The 16954-nt window shown below is 35.6% G+C and overlaps 1 protein-coding gene across 10 annotated transcripts in view; it reads right to left on the reverse strand.

The window, feature by feature from the left end:
• DNAJC13 (DnaJ heat shock protein family (Hsp40) member C13) overlaps positions 1–16954 on the reverse strand; it is a 122896-nt gene that overhangs the window by 85723 nt on the left and 20219 nt on the right. For 9 of the 10 annotated variants that reach the window (XR_014244815.1, XR_014244816.1, XR_014244817.1 and 6 more), the window contains one exon: positions 12882–12962. Coding sequence is in view for 7 of the 10 variants with exons in the window: in XM_082392609.1 (XP_082248735.1) it covers positions 12882–12949 (68 nt within the window). In the remaining 3 variants the exon portion in view is untranslated. Of the gene's footprint in view, positions 1–12881; positions 12963–13127; positions 13236–16954 lie in introns of all 10 variants that reach the window. The other variant, XM_082392607.1, reaches the window with a different exon arrangement.

Genomic DNA, 16954 nt, shown 5'->3' on the forward strand with positions numbered 1-16954 from the left:
TCACTTCCTTCACTTAAAGCAACATATCTGAAGGAGAAAAACCATTTGGGTATCAGTAATCCTTTAGAAGAGAGAGCAATTCATAAAGATAAAAGTGGAAACTGAATTAGAAAAATTTATTTAAAACTGAAGAATTAGCTCTTTGGAAATAAAATAATAAAATAGGTCTAAGAAAATACAAAAACAAAATCAGGAATAAAAGAATTTATAACCATAGACACAGAAGAAAAAAAATGATGTGTGTAAATCCATGCTGATAAATTTGAAAATTAAGAATAAATCAACCCCTGTATAGAAGAATTTAAGAAAGCTGCAAACAATTACACCCTACAAAAGTACCAAGGCTCAAACAAGGAGATGAAATCTTAAAGGAACAGGTAAATCCTATGCTTCTTAAATTGTTCCAGGAAACAGACTAAGGACAGCTTCTCAATTCTTTCAGTGATACTAAAATCTGGTAAGACAATACAAAAAAGAAAAAAAAATACACCAATCTATTTTTAAATAAATACTATCAATATGAATCAAATGGCATATTAAAATAGTAATACACCATGACCAAAGACAGTCATTTTAGGAAAACAGTTGAATATCAGAAAAATGTATTAATTGATCATATTTTTTGAAATATCTATTTGTATTTTAATAAGAGATTTTTAAATGATCAAAAATGGATGTTAAACACAATCAGATGCTTTTTTTATATGTATGGAAAAGACTGTGTTTTTCTGCTTTAAACTACTAATACAGTAAAAAGGCATACATTACCTTAATCCAGCAGCCACTAGCTGACTCAAGGGTCACACACTAGGAGTATTCCCATTAAGATCAAGAGAGCTCTTTCACATTTTAATTTCCCTATTATTTCTTCTAATCATTATATTATATAATAAAAATGATGAAATTTCCATTTTGGGGAAAAATGATAGATTCTATTCATCTTTACCATATTGCTATATTACAAATTTTTCTCCCTAATTTCATAAGTCTAAAGTGGAATGGGAAACTAAAGAATGACAGCCCTTCCTTTTAACATAAAAACATTCATTTGCTGCTTTCTAAAGTGGGGAGAAGTTGAAGGATTGGTGAAGTGGATGAGGATTTATCTAAACAGATAAAAAGTCTCAAAGCTTCAGAGGCTTAATCAATTAATGGGAACAAAGAAAAACAAAGAAAATCTTATTAAAGCAATATTTGCCTCAGAAGATTGCACAATGAAATCAAATGTATGACAGAAATATGAATTCACGAATTCTAACTTTCAGAATCATCTTGAGAGTCAAACATGCCAATTTTTGTTTTTTTAAAATTTTTATTGGAGTATAGTTGATTTACAATGTTGTTAGTTGCAGGTGTACAGCAAAGTGAATCAGTTATACATATACATATATCCAATTTTTTTAAGATTCTTTTCCCATATAGGCCATTACAGAGTACTGAGTAGAATTCCCTGTGCCAGAAGAGAGAGCAATTAGAAGAGCTAGCATAGTAGGTCCTTATTAGTTATCTATTTTATATATAGTAGTGTGTATATGTCAATCCCAATCTTCCAATTTATCCCTCCCCCCCTTAACCCCTGGTAAACATAAGTTTGTTTTCTATATCTTTGACTCATTTCTGTTTTGTAAATGAGTTCATTTCAAACATGACAATTTTTATAATCCTGAAATGAAACTACAGAACTTATTTATTTTACTCTGGAAGCACAAGCGTAAGAATTAAATGCCTGAAATGTTCCAAATGTCAACTGATGTTGTCATATTCAAAATCTTAGAGGATCTCAGTTAAGAAAATATCCTTTTCAATTCTATACTAATCTCCTCCACGCAATGAAGCCCTTTCTAATTTCTAACATTTTTCTCATGTAACTTTTTCATCCTGATTAGTGCCGTGCAAAAGAACTTTCCAAAATGATGGAAACGTTCTGTATCTACACTGTCCAATTAGGTAGCTCTATTGACCACTTGAAATGTGGCTAATGAGCAACTGAATTCTAAATTTTATTTAAACTTAAATAGCCATGCATGTTTAGTGGCTACAATATTGGAGAGAACACAATCTAGATCCTGCAGCAAAAGGATGCTGGAGTGAGGTGCCCAAAGTACTGTCATGACTGGTAAACTCAGAGCTATCTTTCAGATAAATATAGAGCTCTAAAGCCTTCCTAAGAAGAGAGTTGTAAGAAAATTCTCAGGAGAATTCCCTTCCATTCCCCTTTTTTCCCCTTCCTTTCTTCTAAGAGTTCCCCATGCCTCTCTCCTCTAGAATGGCTGCTGGACTACTCTTTAACGTTAGGGCAAATACTTCTAAGTCATTTAAAACCTTTATAAGCAGCCCTAAACCTTCAAAGAGTACCTAAAAAGCCCCTTGGAGATCAGATTTAGAGATTAAAATCTGAATGAGCTCACATGAATGGTATGTTAGTTATACCTGCAACTTAAGGTTTTTCTCTTAACTTTTACTTTCACTAAGTCACTGGTGTCTTAAGTCATAAAGAATAGACAAATACTCCATAAATTCAAGGAGGTACATGTCTTCCTTATCTTTGAAACTCTAACTCCTAGCATAGTACCCAGCACTGCATAAAGCCAGGTGCTCAATAAATGTTTATCCAATAGCTAAACAGACCAATCCATGCATTCAGATCTATGACTCTAAGCAAGAGTTTACTCTTGCTTTTAAAACACAATATAAATCAGACAGCAATTAACAGCACACCAATTTTTTTCTTCATAACCACTGTGACATCAGGAAAAGACTAAGTTCGTATCTTTAGGAAGAAAATACATTTTATTCACTATCTGCAATGAGAAATTGCCATTTTAATTTTTTTTTTTAATAATTTTTATTGAAATATAGTTGATTTGCAATGTTGTGGGTTTTTTGTTTGTTTTTTTGGCTGCATTGGGTCTTCATTGCTGCGCGAGGCCTTTCTCTAGTGGCGGCGAGCAGGGACTACTCTTCGTTGTGGTGGGCGGGCTTCTCATTGCAGTGGCTTCTCTTGTTGTGGAGCACGGGCTCCAGGCGCGAGGGCTTCAGTTGTTGTGATGCGTGGGCTCAGTAGTTGTGGTGCGCCAGCTCAGTAGTTGTGACACATGGGCTTAGTTGCTCTGCGGCATGTGGGACCTTCCGGAACCAGGGCTCAAACCCGTGTCCCCTGCATTGGCAGGCGGATCTTAACCACTGCACCACCAGGGAAGTCCATGAAATTGCCCTTTTTAAATCCTAATAATTTAATTTGCAGTTCTATGGGTCTGAGATGAATCTGTTGGCTCATTCTTAAAAATTATCATACTAAAAATAAGTTCTTATTACAAAATATACAGCTATATAAAATCAACTACAAAAGGAATAAAGACTAAAGTAGACAAAATGAGAAATATATGACAGATGATGCCATACACATGATGAAATGTGAAAGCAAACACCTTTGCCCCAAATGAAATTAATATTCATTATTAATATTAATGAAATTAATATTCATTAGTAAATATATAATATTCAATATATTTACTGCACTTGTTTCCTTTTCTTCAGGAACTAAAGCTACACACATCATTAAATGCCAGTAGGGAGTAGGCATTTCTTCCACTCCTTAAGTTTTCTTAACTCACAGATTTATTCTAATGTGATAGCCTATTAAGAAATGATTTACATTACCCATTAACTATAAGGTTATTTAGAATCAGGAAACTAATGATACTCAAATAAATTAAAAAGACAACTGCTTTCTGTATGGGGGCATTTTGCTCCCTTAGCAATTGGTGATAAAGAACTGGGTGATAAGAACAAAAGATGTGCTAACAATAGTGCTGATAAGATAAGAAAGATCATCTGACAGGAAAGCAAGACCGCTGAAGCAAAAGCTGGGGATGTACTCCAGTTTCGGATTTTGATAAGTGATGTTCAGGTTTCTTAATAGGCAGATTAAATTTATATTAACTTACATGAAAACAAACACACTCTTGTATTAATTCCTGCAAATAAAAATGTTATGCCATTCTTAAACCTTCTAGTCCTTATGAATATCGCTTTCTTCTTTTAAACAACTTTTTATATCACGATTTTTTCCTATATGGCAATTTTTTTTGGGGGGGGAGAAAAAACTAATACGTTAGATCAGATACTGCATATTAAGTATTATCATGGATTGACCCAATATTAAATGAGCACAGTGTGCTGGGTTGAATGCTATGGCAGTGAATAAGAGTCCCTTAAAGACCTAGTTTCCTCTGGGCAGACATTTTGTTTGTTATTTAGTTAACTAATTCAGAAATTAATCTGAAATAAACTTCAAAGTAGTAAGAGCTAAGATACTTGTCAGTCATTGTATGAAAGTTTATTTCGGATTTGAATTTCTTAACTAGCTTATATCAATTAAGCATGTACAATAGTATCAAGAGAAAGAGATATTACAAAAATATTGGCCACCATCACAATGTCATACCCTTCTGCACAGAAATTCATATTATTCAGTTCTCTCAAAATAGAGAAAATTAAACATTACTTTTTTGTAAGGTACAGAAAAAGCTTGTGCTTATTATAAAATAATGGTTCTCAAATTTCTTGGGATAATAAAACCTTTGTGTGTTACTTTTAAACTTAAGATCCTCAATCCTTTCAGTGGACAGTCTATGCAACAGGTCTCAAATAAGCCAAACACATCTAATCAGAGCTGGAAGACAGCTTTTATGTTACCTTGTCTAGTCCTCATAACATACAGCTCGAACCCTTATAGTACCCTGAGTAAAGTTGGCTACTTTTAGTAGTTGACGACTACTGGTACGAGGGAACCAACTAACCTTCCTTAAAAGTAATTCTATTTGTTTTCCAGTACTGCAGATACTGACTGTTGTTCCTTAGTTCTAAGCCAATATATACTTCCCCACAAATTTCACCCTCTGCTCCAAGTTCTGTCTTTCAGCTTCATATGAAGCATACCTAATTTTTCTGCCAATAAGACTTTCAGTGCGAATTCTTTCCTAGGTTGAACACCTAGGTGCCTCAACCATTTAAAAGTAAGATCTGGGGGCTTCCCTGGTGGAGCAGTGGCTAAGAATCTGCCTGCCAACGCAGCGGGCATGGGTTTGAGCCCTGGTCCGGGAAGATCCCACATGCCGCGGAGCAACTCAGCCCGTGCGCCACAACTACTGAGCCTGTGCTCTAGAGCCCGCAAGCCATTACTGAGCCCGTGTGCCACAACTACTGAAGCCCGTGTGCCTAGAGCCTGTGCTCTGCAACAAGAAAAGTCATCACAGTGAGAAGTTCGCGCACCGCAACAAAGAGTAGCCCCTGCTGGCCGCAACTAGAGGAAGCCTGTGCACAGCAACAAAGACCCAACACAGCCAAAAATAAAATAAACAAAATAAATAAACAAATAAAAAGATTTGAACACCAATTTCTAGAAGCCTTTAGGATTCTCACAGAATCTAGAGTTTTTCCTTTTATTATTAAAAGCTTGAGAATCTAGTTACTTGAACTAAATCTTAGCCCATCAGATAACGTAACTAGGGATAACCGAAGTGCAAGGTTTCTCAGAGTTAAGAGATCAATGGTAAGCACTCTTATAGTTAAGCCCATCAGCTCTGGAGTCACACTGCCTGGGTTCAAATACTGTCTAAACTGTTCACTTACTGTGTATCCTCTGATAACTTGCTTAACCTCTCTAAGCTTCAGTTTCCGCATCTGAAAGATGTGGATAATATGCATACTTAGCTCATAATGTGAGAATTAAATAATCCATGTAAAGTTGTTGTCACTTAGTGCTTATAATCAGTAAATGTTATTCTTATTGCACTTATTCTGTTGATTGAATAATGGGGGGGAGGGTTCAACACTCCACTAGTCACTGAACTAATTATTATTAGTATCATATGTTTCAAGTATCCATGACTGCTGAATTCATATTTAAAATACAGAACAAAATTAATTGATCATTCATCTCATTATATTACCGGGATACTCCATTCTGGTGAAACTCCACTTGAAAGATGAGTTTCACCTGAGAGGGCTCATTTACATTAGAAGTTGTATTCCTCAGAAAAGAGAAAAAAGGAATGTATAGGAAACATTCTGCGGTAACTCAGTGAGAAAATGTCCCATTTCTAATTAAAGGGCATCCCATGAAATGTAGTATTTTAAGGACTTATTTTCTGTGATGCAGGGTCCATATTTTTTCCAGCTCAGATGGAGCTTTCTTTTTTTTTTTTTTTATTTAATATGGACTATTTTGTAACTAGTTCTGTGATTTTTTTTTTTTTTTAATTAACAGCTACTTTATTTATTTATTTATTTTTAGCTGTGTTGGGTCTTCGTTTCGTGCAAGGGCTTTCTCTAGTTGCAGCAAGTGGGGGCCACTCTTCATCGTGGTACGGGGGCCACTCTTCACCATGGTGCGCGGGCCTCTCACTATCGCAGCCCCTCCCGTTGTGGGGCACAGGCTCCAGACGCGCAGGCTCAGCAGCTGTGGCTCACGGGCCCAGTTGCTCCGCGGCATGTGGGATCTTCCCAGACCAGGGCTCGAACCCGTGTCCCCTGCATTAGCAGGCAGATTCTCAACCACTGCACCACCAGGGAAGCCCCGGAGCTTTCTTTTAAACAGGCTTTTTTAGAGCAGTTTTAGGTTCACAATAATATTAAGCAGAAGGTACAAAGATTCCCAGTATACTCCCTGTCCACACCCATGCACAGCCTCCCCCATTATCAACAAGCCCCACCAGAGTGATACATTTGTTACAACTGGTGAACCTACACTGACACATCATTATCCAACAAAATCCACAGTTTACATTAGAGTTCACTCTTGGTGCCTTACATTCTATGGTTTGGACCAAAGTATAATGACATGTATCCACCATTACAGTATCATACAGTAGTTTCGCTGTCCTAAAAATCCTCTGAGCTCTGCCTATTCATCCTTCCCTCCCTGCTAAACCTTGAAAGCCACGATCTTTTTACTGTCTCCAAAGTTTTGCCTTTTCCACAATGTCATATACTGCAGTTGGAATCATACAGCACGTAGCCTTTTCAGATTGGCTTCTTTCACTTAATATTATTATGCATTTAAGTTTCCTCCATGTCTCTTCATGACTTGATGGTTCATTTTTTTTAGTGCTGAATAATACTCATTGTCTGCATGTACTACAGTTTACTCATTCACCTACTGAAAGACATCTTGGTTGTTTTCAAGTTTCGGTAATTATGAATAAAGCTGCTATCAACATCTGTCTGGACATAAGTTTTCAACTCCTTTGGGTAAACTGAGTGTAACTGCTGGATCATACGGTAAGAGAACGTTGAGTGTTGTAAGAAACCACCAAACTATTTTCCAAAGCGGGTATACCATTTTGTATTTCCACCAGCAATAAATGAGATTTCCTGTTGCTTCACATCCTCACCAGCATTTGGAGTTGTCAGTGTTCTGGATTTTGGCCATTCCAGTAGATGTGTAGTGGTATCTCTACATTTGCATGCATTTCTCTGAATTATTTGCCATCTGTATATTTTCTTTTCTTTTTTTTTTTGGCTGCGCCGCACAGCATGTGGGATCTTAGTTCCCTGACCAGGGATCGAACCCGTGCCCTCTGCAGTGGAAGTGTGAAGTCCTAACCACTGGACTGCCAGGGAATTCCCTGAATATTTTCTTTGGTGAGGTCTCTGTTAAGATCTTTGGCTCATTTTTTAATCGAGTTGTTTGTCTTCTTATTGTTGAGTGTTAAGGGTTCTTTGTATAACAGTGCTTTATAAAATATGTCTTTTGCAAATATTTTCTCCCAGCTTGTCTTTACATTCTCTTGATAGTGTCTTTCACAAAGCAGAAGTTTTCAACTTTAATGCGGTCCAACTTATCAATTCATTTTTTTCATGGCTAATGTATTTGGTGTTGTATCTAAAAAGTCATCACCAAACCCAAGGTCATCTAGATTTCCTCGCATGTTATCTTCTTGGAGTTCTATAATTTTACATTTCACACTTAGGTCTGTGATCCATTTTGAGTTAATTTTGTGAAGGATGTAGAATCTATGCCTAGATTCATTTTGTTGCATGTGGATGTCCAGGTGTTCGAGTATCATTTGTTGAAAAGAGAAGTATCATTTGTTGGAAAGACTCTTTGCTCCTAAAACTAGCTTTTAATAGAGCATTGTGTGTAAAATATAAAATTCCTAGCAGATGTGATCCTATTTGCACTTGAAAGATATTCAAATACCAGACTGCTTGATAATAAGCACAAAGAGATGTACAAAGAAAACACAAAGAGAATTCAGCATGGATGCATGTGAGGTTTAGAGGCTGGCAGGGTCAAGGACTAAAATCAACAAAGCAGGGGAAAAGACCCCCAGGTTTCCTAGAGTTATCAGAGTTGGTGAGATGTGTAAATGCCAGGCAGCTAAAGAGAAGAGTCTCTCTTCTCTTGTAGGATTCTATTCCTACATTATAAGAAAGGTATGAGAAATTCACTAGCTTCCCTTTCCCTCAACTCTTCTCTCAATTTCCTGTATCTAGTCATTACACAGGCTGTCTATGAATGTAGTGGGCATCTGCCAATGAATTTCATAGACTGATTATGATATATCCCAATGTACTGCAGTTAAAATCCTGTTCAGATACTAAAATGCTACTTTTAAATTCAGAGCATTTGCTACAATTAATGTATGCAAATATTAAAGTGATCCACAGGTAGATTTTACATGTAATTTCCATCCAGAAAAAAATTAAGTACCTAATTTTCAACATTACTGTGAAGTTTTCCATAGTGAATCTGCATTTCAGCTTTAACTGAAATGTATGCATCTTCCTTCCTATCAGAAATGACTTGCCAGGTCAAAAAGGAAACTTTGTTCTTTCATGAAAGAAAAGTGCTTTTTACCACTGAAATCTCCTCCCCCTTCCTGCTCCTTCCAGACAAAGATATAATTTAACTGTGTATTTTACAAGTGGGAAATGATAAACACAGCAGAAAGGCTACTTTGCCAGCCAAGGGGTGAAGAGACCTTAATCATTAAAAACACTAGTGGCCGCAATGTAAACATATGAAAACTATTACAAAGGTAAAATGAAATAGGTCACATGAATATCCCCAAGGGAAATATCTGGAGAGGTTATCTTTAATTTAGGTATATTAAGATAAAGAAAAATATTTGTCCATCTTTACTGTCACTATCAATAACATTTTTCTAAAATGTTGGGGTTGAGTTGGAATCTCTTAAAACTGAGGCCCTAAAACCCCAAAATCACGTGCAAAATTTGTTGCATATAGATATGTTTCTAGAGAGAGGGTTCAAATAGCAACTCTGAAACAACAGAAAATTTTTAATATTGACCATTTATTTTTTTCATAAGACCAACGAGAAATACTTTAAACTTAGATTAGAATTGGCTACATAAAGTAGGTAATATAATAAAAGATTCAGTGCCACATAATAATGTATATAACCTAATGAAATGATTCATTATCTGGAAAATGTAGTACCTTTCAAGAAGAAGTTAAAAGTTTCAAGGTGTGTACACTGAAAGCAACAAAATATTGTTGAAAGAAATTTTAAAAGATTTCAGTGTTAAGACATCCCATGTTTGTGGATCAGAAGACTTAACATTCTTAAGGTGGCGATACTCCCCTAATTGATCTATAGATTCAATGCAATCCGTATCAAAATCCCAGTTGCCTTTTTTGTAAAATTGATACTGACTCTAAGATTCATTTGGAAATGCAAGAGACCCAGAAAAGCCAACATAATTTGAAAATAAACAAAGTTGGAACCTGAAACTTTCTAGTTTTGAAACCTAGTACAAAGCTACAGTAATTAAGACAATATGGTTCTGGGAATTCCCTGGCAGTCCAGTGGTTAGGACTCAGCACTTTCACTGCCGTGGGCCTAGGTTTGATCCCTTGTCAGGGGAACTAAAACCCCACAAGCTGTGTGGCACGGCCAAAAAAAAACAATATGGTTCTGCCATAACGGTAGGCAAGGCATATAGATCAATGGAATGGAATTGAAAATTCAGGAATAAACTTTTAAGGTCAATTGATTTTTGACAAGGTTGTCAAAACAGTTCAATGGGGAAAGAATAGTTTTTTCAACAAATGGTGCTGGGATAACTAGATATCCACATGCAAAAGAATAAAGCTGGATCCCTACTTCCCACTGCACACAAAAATTAACCCAAAATCAAAATTATAAAACTCTTAGAAGAAAACATAGGAATAAATCTTTGAGACCCTGGATTAGGTAATGGCTTCTTAGATGTGACACCAAAAGCACAAATGGCAATAGAAAAAAATAGATTGGATTCATCAAAATTTCATCAAAATTAAAACCTTTGTGCTTCAAAGCATACCATCAAGGAAGTGAAATGACAACCCACTGAACAGGAGGGTTGCAAATCATACCTCTATAGGGGAGTTGTATTCATGATACATAAAGAACTTATGCAACTCAACAACAGAAGAATAAACAACTCAATTAAAAACTGGGTAAATGATTTGAATAGACATTTCATGAAATATACACAAAATGGCCAATAAGCACATGAAAAGATACTCAACATCTTAGTCATTAGGGAAATGCAAATCAAAACCACAATGAGATACCACTTCATATGCACTAGGATGGCTAAAATGAAAAGAAAGACAATAAGAAGTGTTGGTAAGGATGTGGAGAAATTGGAATCCTCATACATTGATGGGAGGATTATAAAATGCTGCAGCCACTTTGGAAAACAGTTTGACTGTTCCTCAAAAAGTTAAACATGGAGTTACCAATAATTCTATGTAACTCCATATACTGGGTTGGCCAAAAAGTTCGTTTGGGTGTTTGGTAAGATGTTACGGAAAAACCCCAATGAACTCTGGCCAACCCAATACCATCAATTCCACTCCTAGGTATATACCCAAGAGAGATGGAAATATAGATTCACCCATAAACTTGTATGTGTTATAACAGCACTATTCTATTCATAATAGTAAAAAAGTAGAAACACTATAAATGTCCATCAACAGATGAATGGATAAACAAAATGTGGCAATATCCATACAATAGATTTGGCAATAAAAAGAAATGAAGTACTAACACATGCTACAACGTGGATAAACCTTGAAAACATGCTAAGTGAAAGAAGATAGTCACAAAAGATCACATATTGGATGAGTCCATTTATATGTGATGTCCTAAATAAGCAATACAGAGACAAAAAATAGATTAGTGGGTGCCAGATGCAGGGGAGAGGGGAGGAATTGCTAATATATTTAGAGGAGTATTTTTGGGGGGTGAGGAAAGTGTTCTATAAATAGTTAATGGTGATGGTTCACAACTCTACAAATACACTAAAAAACCACGGAATTGTACACCTAAAAAGAGTGAGTTTTATGTTAAATAAATTATATCAATAAAGCTGCTATAAAAACAAAGCAAAAAAGTTTCAAGGTGTGAATGATGGAGGTAAGGAATTATGCTCGGAGCACAGAAATAGTTCTGCTCCAAATAATTACAAAAAAGGAAAGAAAAAAAAGGATTGTTTTAAGTCACAGTCATTACTAAGAACATTAAAAGTTTTTCCAGGTGACCACAATTACTGATAAGCTCACAAAGCAAAAAGTATTACTGGAAGTTTGTTCTTTAGAATTAATTCAACAGTATGCTATAATTGTATTAAAAAGCAAAAGCTATATTATGATGATTAGAGCAATTTAACTCTTGAGGAAAAAATAAAGATCATTTAAATATACAACTTTTTTTAAGGCTAAAAGAACTAAAGAGACTCATACTATTCTGGATGTGCCAATATTCTAACTTTGCTCAATGAAATTAACTGAAGAAAAAAATTCAAGACAAGTATTCCACAGGATAACAATTAAGTAGCTCATACAACTGAGCTACTAAAAGGAAACAAAATTAAACACTCAAATCTTTCAAAATTGTAGTCAGTTTCTTAATGCAAACCAGAAACACTACAGAATTCAGATGTTGCACCATTCTAAGAAGTTACAACACTATTACCTAAAAAATGGAAAGTTAAGAATAAGAACTATCCCACCCTCTCTCCTCATCCTCCAGAGGAAAAAAAAAAAAGAATAAGAACTAAAGTTATTGGCTTTGTGCACGTGTCATGTTTTATCTGTCTGAGGCCTGATCTGGAATAATGTGGTTACCTATTTGTCAAAGTGTGGCACACTCATTTTACTTATTACTACTCAAAATGACCATAGACTAAACTTTTCTGTCATGGTCAAAAGATGCCATTCACCGAATACTCAATGTATTTAAGGTATAATTTTAAAACCTTCACATACTCCATAACAATTCATTTAATCCTTATATCAGTCTGAGGGGTAGGAATTACTATCCATTTTACAAAAGGATACATAAGCATGTACACCTTGCTTTGACCACGCAAGTTACTGAAAAATGTCATCATCCCCTCCCAAGGAAGAGACCAAACCCAATTTTTAAATTTCATTACAGGTTTAAAAAAAGATTACAAAATGCAATATTGGCATATTTTCCCTGAGAGTCAAATGGAAATGAATATGTATTGATAACACAGGCTTATCTTTAAGCGACAGAGTTGTGAAGTTAACACTCCACTACTACATAACATCATTAATTGACAGCATTCAAGACAGTGGATAACTGGTTTATATTCCTTTTAATTCCTACCAAATTCCTTCCCAAGACAGACAGAGAAAACCAGACATATCAAAAGAAAAAAGAACAATAATTTATTCTAAATGTAGCATTTGCATTTAAAATATGTACATATGCTTTTCAGAAGAGAAGGGCTGAATGACATTACTGAGTTGTGCAGTACTATTCAAGACACTGAAAAAGTAATGTTTAAAATACTTTATAGAGGCAGAGAAAAGTAAAACCAACAGAAATACTTACTTTCCCCTCCATGAATGTTTTGTTGTGTAGAAACATGCTAAATCCTTATTTTCCCTAATTATGTTCATTTTGTGCTGAAACCTGAAAGATAAAAATATGGGTAAATTTCATAATAGTGCTATCCTTAAGAGTTTTCCCTAAATCTCCCATACCATAATTTCATAGCCTGCCATATGGCACTGATTTTAAGACACCTATTTTTCTACAAGACCATAAGGTTTTAAAGGATAGGGATGGTCTGTTCACCTCTCTATCACAGCCTTTAGCACAGCATATTGTCACAGCTCTCTTCCACTACACTGGGTTTCTTGAGGACAAGAATCACCCTCTACCAACATCTCGATTGCAGAGAACCTAATAAAAAAAATGTTAAAGTAAATGAATCTTTAAATCTCACATTGCCAAACAATGTCTTAACACATGATGGGCACCTACAAATGTTTGCCAAGGGTCAAACCAATTCTAATAGGTTTTTGTCTATTAGACAAAACACTTAGCTAAACACTTAGCTGCTAAGCGTCAGCCATCTTGCTGTCACTGTCACTTTAAAGGGAACCTATTGTAAATAAGTAAGGTTTAATAGTCTCATTATAAAAGTAATTCAAGTACACAATAAAAAAATTTTAATGTTCATAAAGTAATGCATCTTTCATCCTAGCATCCAAAGATAATCATTCTAGCTTCCCTTCTTCTGGCTAGAAAAAATAACTTTTTAAACAAAATTGAGATTGTCATTCATACCACTTAACCTGTTTTTACAGAATATTAACCTTTTTCCACAGAATTATACTTTGAGAAAATAATTTTTAAGTCACATGGTATTCCATACTAGAACAATGCTACTCAAAGTGTAGTTGCAAACATCAAGATGAGTGCAGAAATTAAGTGTTTAGAAATGTTTGTTACAGTTTGGTTAGTGAACTCTCTAGTTAAACAGGACAGTTGAAGATTGTTGAACTTCCTAACAGCCACAGGCAGAGGGACCATGTTATGTGCAATATTTCAAGATTAGTTTGTTGACTATAACCTTGAGGTGTCAAAAATCCAGAATCCATTTACCTCATGAAAAAATTTCAATTTAGCTAATTTTACACAATAATTGCATAAACTGGCTACTAATGAAAGACTGATGATAAATTTTGAAAATTCTGCATCATTTGCTTCACACTGAATAAAAGTTAAAAATGAATATGGTCATTTTTTTTTTTTGGTCACTTGGCTATTGCTTCCTACCCTTAATAATTAGAAATGCTCTCTAAAAAATACTATAAGGTACATACCAAAGGGTCAATAATGCAAACTGAATGGTTAGAAGTATGGTTCACTTAGCTTTCTTTACATCTTTATATGTCTAAACTTTTTTTAGTCAACAAGTATTCTTTTCATTATTAGAATAAAACCATTTTCATCCAAAAACATTTTTATAACAGCTTTTTGAGACACAATTCACACACTATAAAATTCACCCTTTTAAAAGTGTACAATTCATGGGTTTTTAGCATGTACACAGAGTTCTACAACCAACACAGTATTTTTATCACCCCAAAAAGAAACCCTGCTAGCAGCCACTCCCCAATCCCCCTCACTCCCACCACCTGGCATCCACTAATCTACTTCCTGTCACTACGCACTTGCCTATTTTGGAATCCCATACAAATAGAATCATACAATATGTGGTCTTTGTGACTGGCTTCTTTCACTTAGCGTAACATTTTCAAAGTTTATCCATGTTGTGGCATGGATCAGTTTCCTTCTATTGTATAGATGCAACACATTTTGTTTATCATCAGTTGATGGACATTTGTGTTGTTTCTACTTTTTGGCTATTATCAATCATGCTGCTATGAACAATCATTTTGTGTGAATGTTTTCATTTCTCTTGGATATATATCTGAGAGGCAAACACATTTTTAAAAATACCTCTATTTTGACATTGCTTTCTTCATTCTTCTTGTTCTTCTATCAGCAAATTAGCAAGGGCCTCTGTACTCTATGTATTGTAGAATGCTCTTCCTCTAGATATCTACATGGCTAACACCTTCAGCTCCTTCAACTCTGTGTCCAAATGTCACCTTTACAATGAGGCCTAGCCTAACTATCTTGTTTTAAATTGTTAATTACCCTCCTCATTCTACACTCTCTATCCTAACTCCTGCTCATATTTTCTCTAGGGTACCTTTCATAGTCCAACATGCAATTTAGTCTATTTATTATTTATCTAATCCTACTAGAATATCCAGAGAGGTATTTCTGTCTGTTATGCTCATTTACTCTAGGCTCTCCAGAGCCTACAAGAGTACCTGACACAAAACAGGTGCTCAATGAGTATTTGAGTGAATGAATGAAATTCAGCAACCCCATGAGCAATTCTGATGGCCACTTCAAAGTTGATATTCTAAAAGGTACTCCCAAATAAGGTTTTGGCAAACCATCCGGAAAAACATCAATTCATGCTCTGAGGAATAATAAGAGAACCACAAGTAACAGCAAGTTTAGAGAAACCATTATTGTTACCAGAGAGGAAATATCTCTTAACAGTCAATGACATCTTCCTACTAGTGTGCATGGAGACAGTTAAATATAGTCCTGTCATTTGGTGTGCTGTTTTGTTTTTTCTGGATTGTGTATCTGAAATGACACAGGCAGCCAACCAAGAATTACTACACCAGCACACATCATCCCTGCCTCCTGAATCACTTGTAGTAAACGATATTGCTGAAAAGAAACTTAGGTTGGATCTCTGAAAAGGTGCCAAAAAAGTGAAAAACTATAGGTCTACAGATGATATTTTCCCCTTACATACTGTAACTGAAGATTGGAAAAATGTAAGAAAAAGGAGGACAGAAAAGGTAAATGGCTGATATTGAAGAGTGGTGTTTGGATTCCGAGTCCACAATTTCTTACATCAGAATGACTGACTGAACCAAAGGCCTATCTAGAGAAAACTGACAAGAAAGAAAATGTGTTTGAGTGAAGACTGGCTGACCTCATCAAGGGACTTTAAAAGTGAGAGAAAAAATAATGTAAGAGTTTAAAATGACAGCCACAGAGAACTTATGGCATGACCCAGGAGTAAAGATCCCTAATAAATCAAAGGCGGGGGAGGGGGGAAATCTCACAATAACAAAGCAAATTTAAGAATTAAAAAAAAAAAAACCCTAAAGAATGATCTCGTAAGTATCACTGGTTTGGGGGAATATATAACTCAAACGGATTTTTTAGGAGGGGAATTAAAACAAGTTTACATCAAGAAGGTTTATCTACCACTTTTTGGAGACCTATGAACTCGGGGGTGATGAAAACACTAGACTCCAGAGAGTTCCAAGGTTAGGATAAATAAAGGGAGAAAAGATAAAACACATTAATATAAAATTAAACTACTAGAAGACATAAAGATGGCCAACAGGTATATGAAAAGATATTCAATGTCACTATCAGGGAGATGCAACTCAAAACTACAAGATACTCCCTCACACCTGTTCGATGGCTATTATCAAAAAAATAAAAGACAACAAGTTTTGGTGAGGATGTACAGAAACTAGAACCCTTGTACACTGTTGATGGGAATGTAAAATGGTGCGCTATGGAAAACAGTATGGAAGTTGCTCAGAAAAATTAAAAATAGATTAGGGAATTCCCTGGCGGTCCAGTGGTTAGGACTCAGCGCTTTCAGTGCCATGGGCCCGGGTTTGATCCCTGGTCAGGGAAATAGGATTCCGCAAACCACGTGGCATGGCCAAAAAAAAGAATTATCCTATGATCCAGCAATCAAACTTCTGAGTATTTATCCAAAAGAACTGAAATTAGGACCACTAAGAGACAGCATGGCCATATTCACTGCAACATTATTTATAAAAGCCAAGATGTGTAAACAACCTAAATGTCCATCAACAGATGAATGGATAAAGAAAATGTGGTATACACACACAATGAAATATTATTCAGTCTTAAAAAAGGACATCCTGGGCTTCCCTGGTGGTGCAGTGGTTAAGAATCTGCCTGCCAATGCAGGGGACACGGGTTCAAGCCCTGGTCCGGGAAGATCCCACATGCCGTGGAGCAACTAAGCCCGT

Source organism: Balaenoptera borealis, assembly GCF_965194805.1.
Source record: "Balaenoptera borealis genome assembly, chromosome: 5".
NCBI lineage: Eukaryota > Metazoa > Chordata > Mammalia > Artiodactyla > Balaenopteridae > Balaenoptera > Balaenoptera borealis.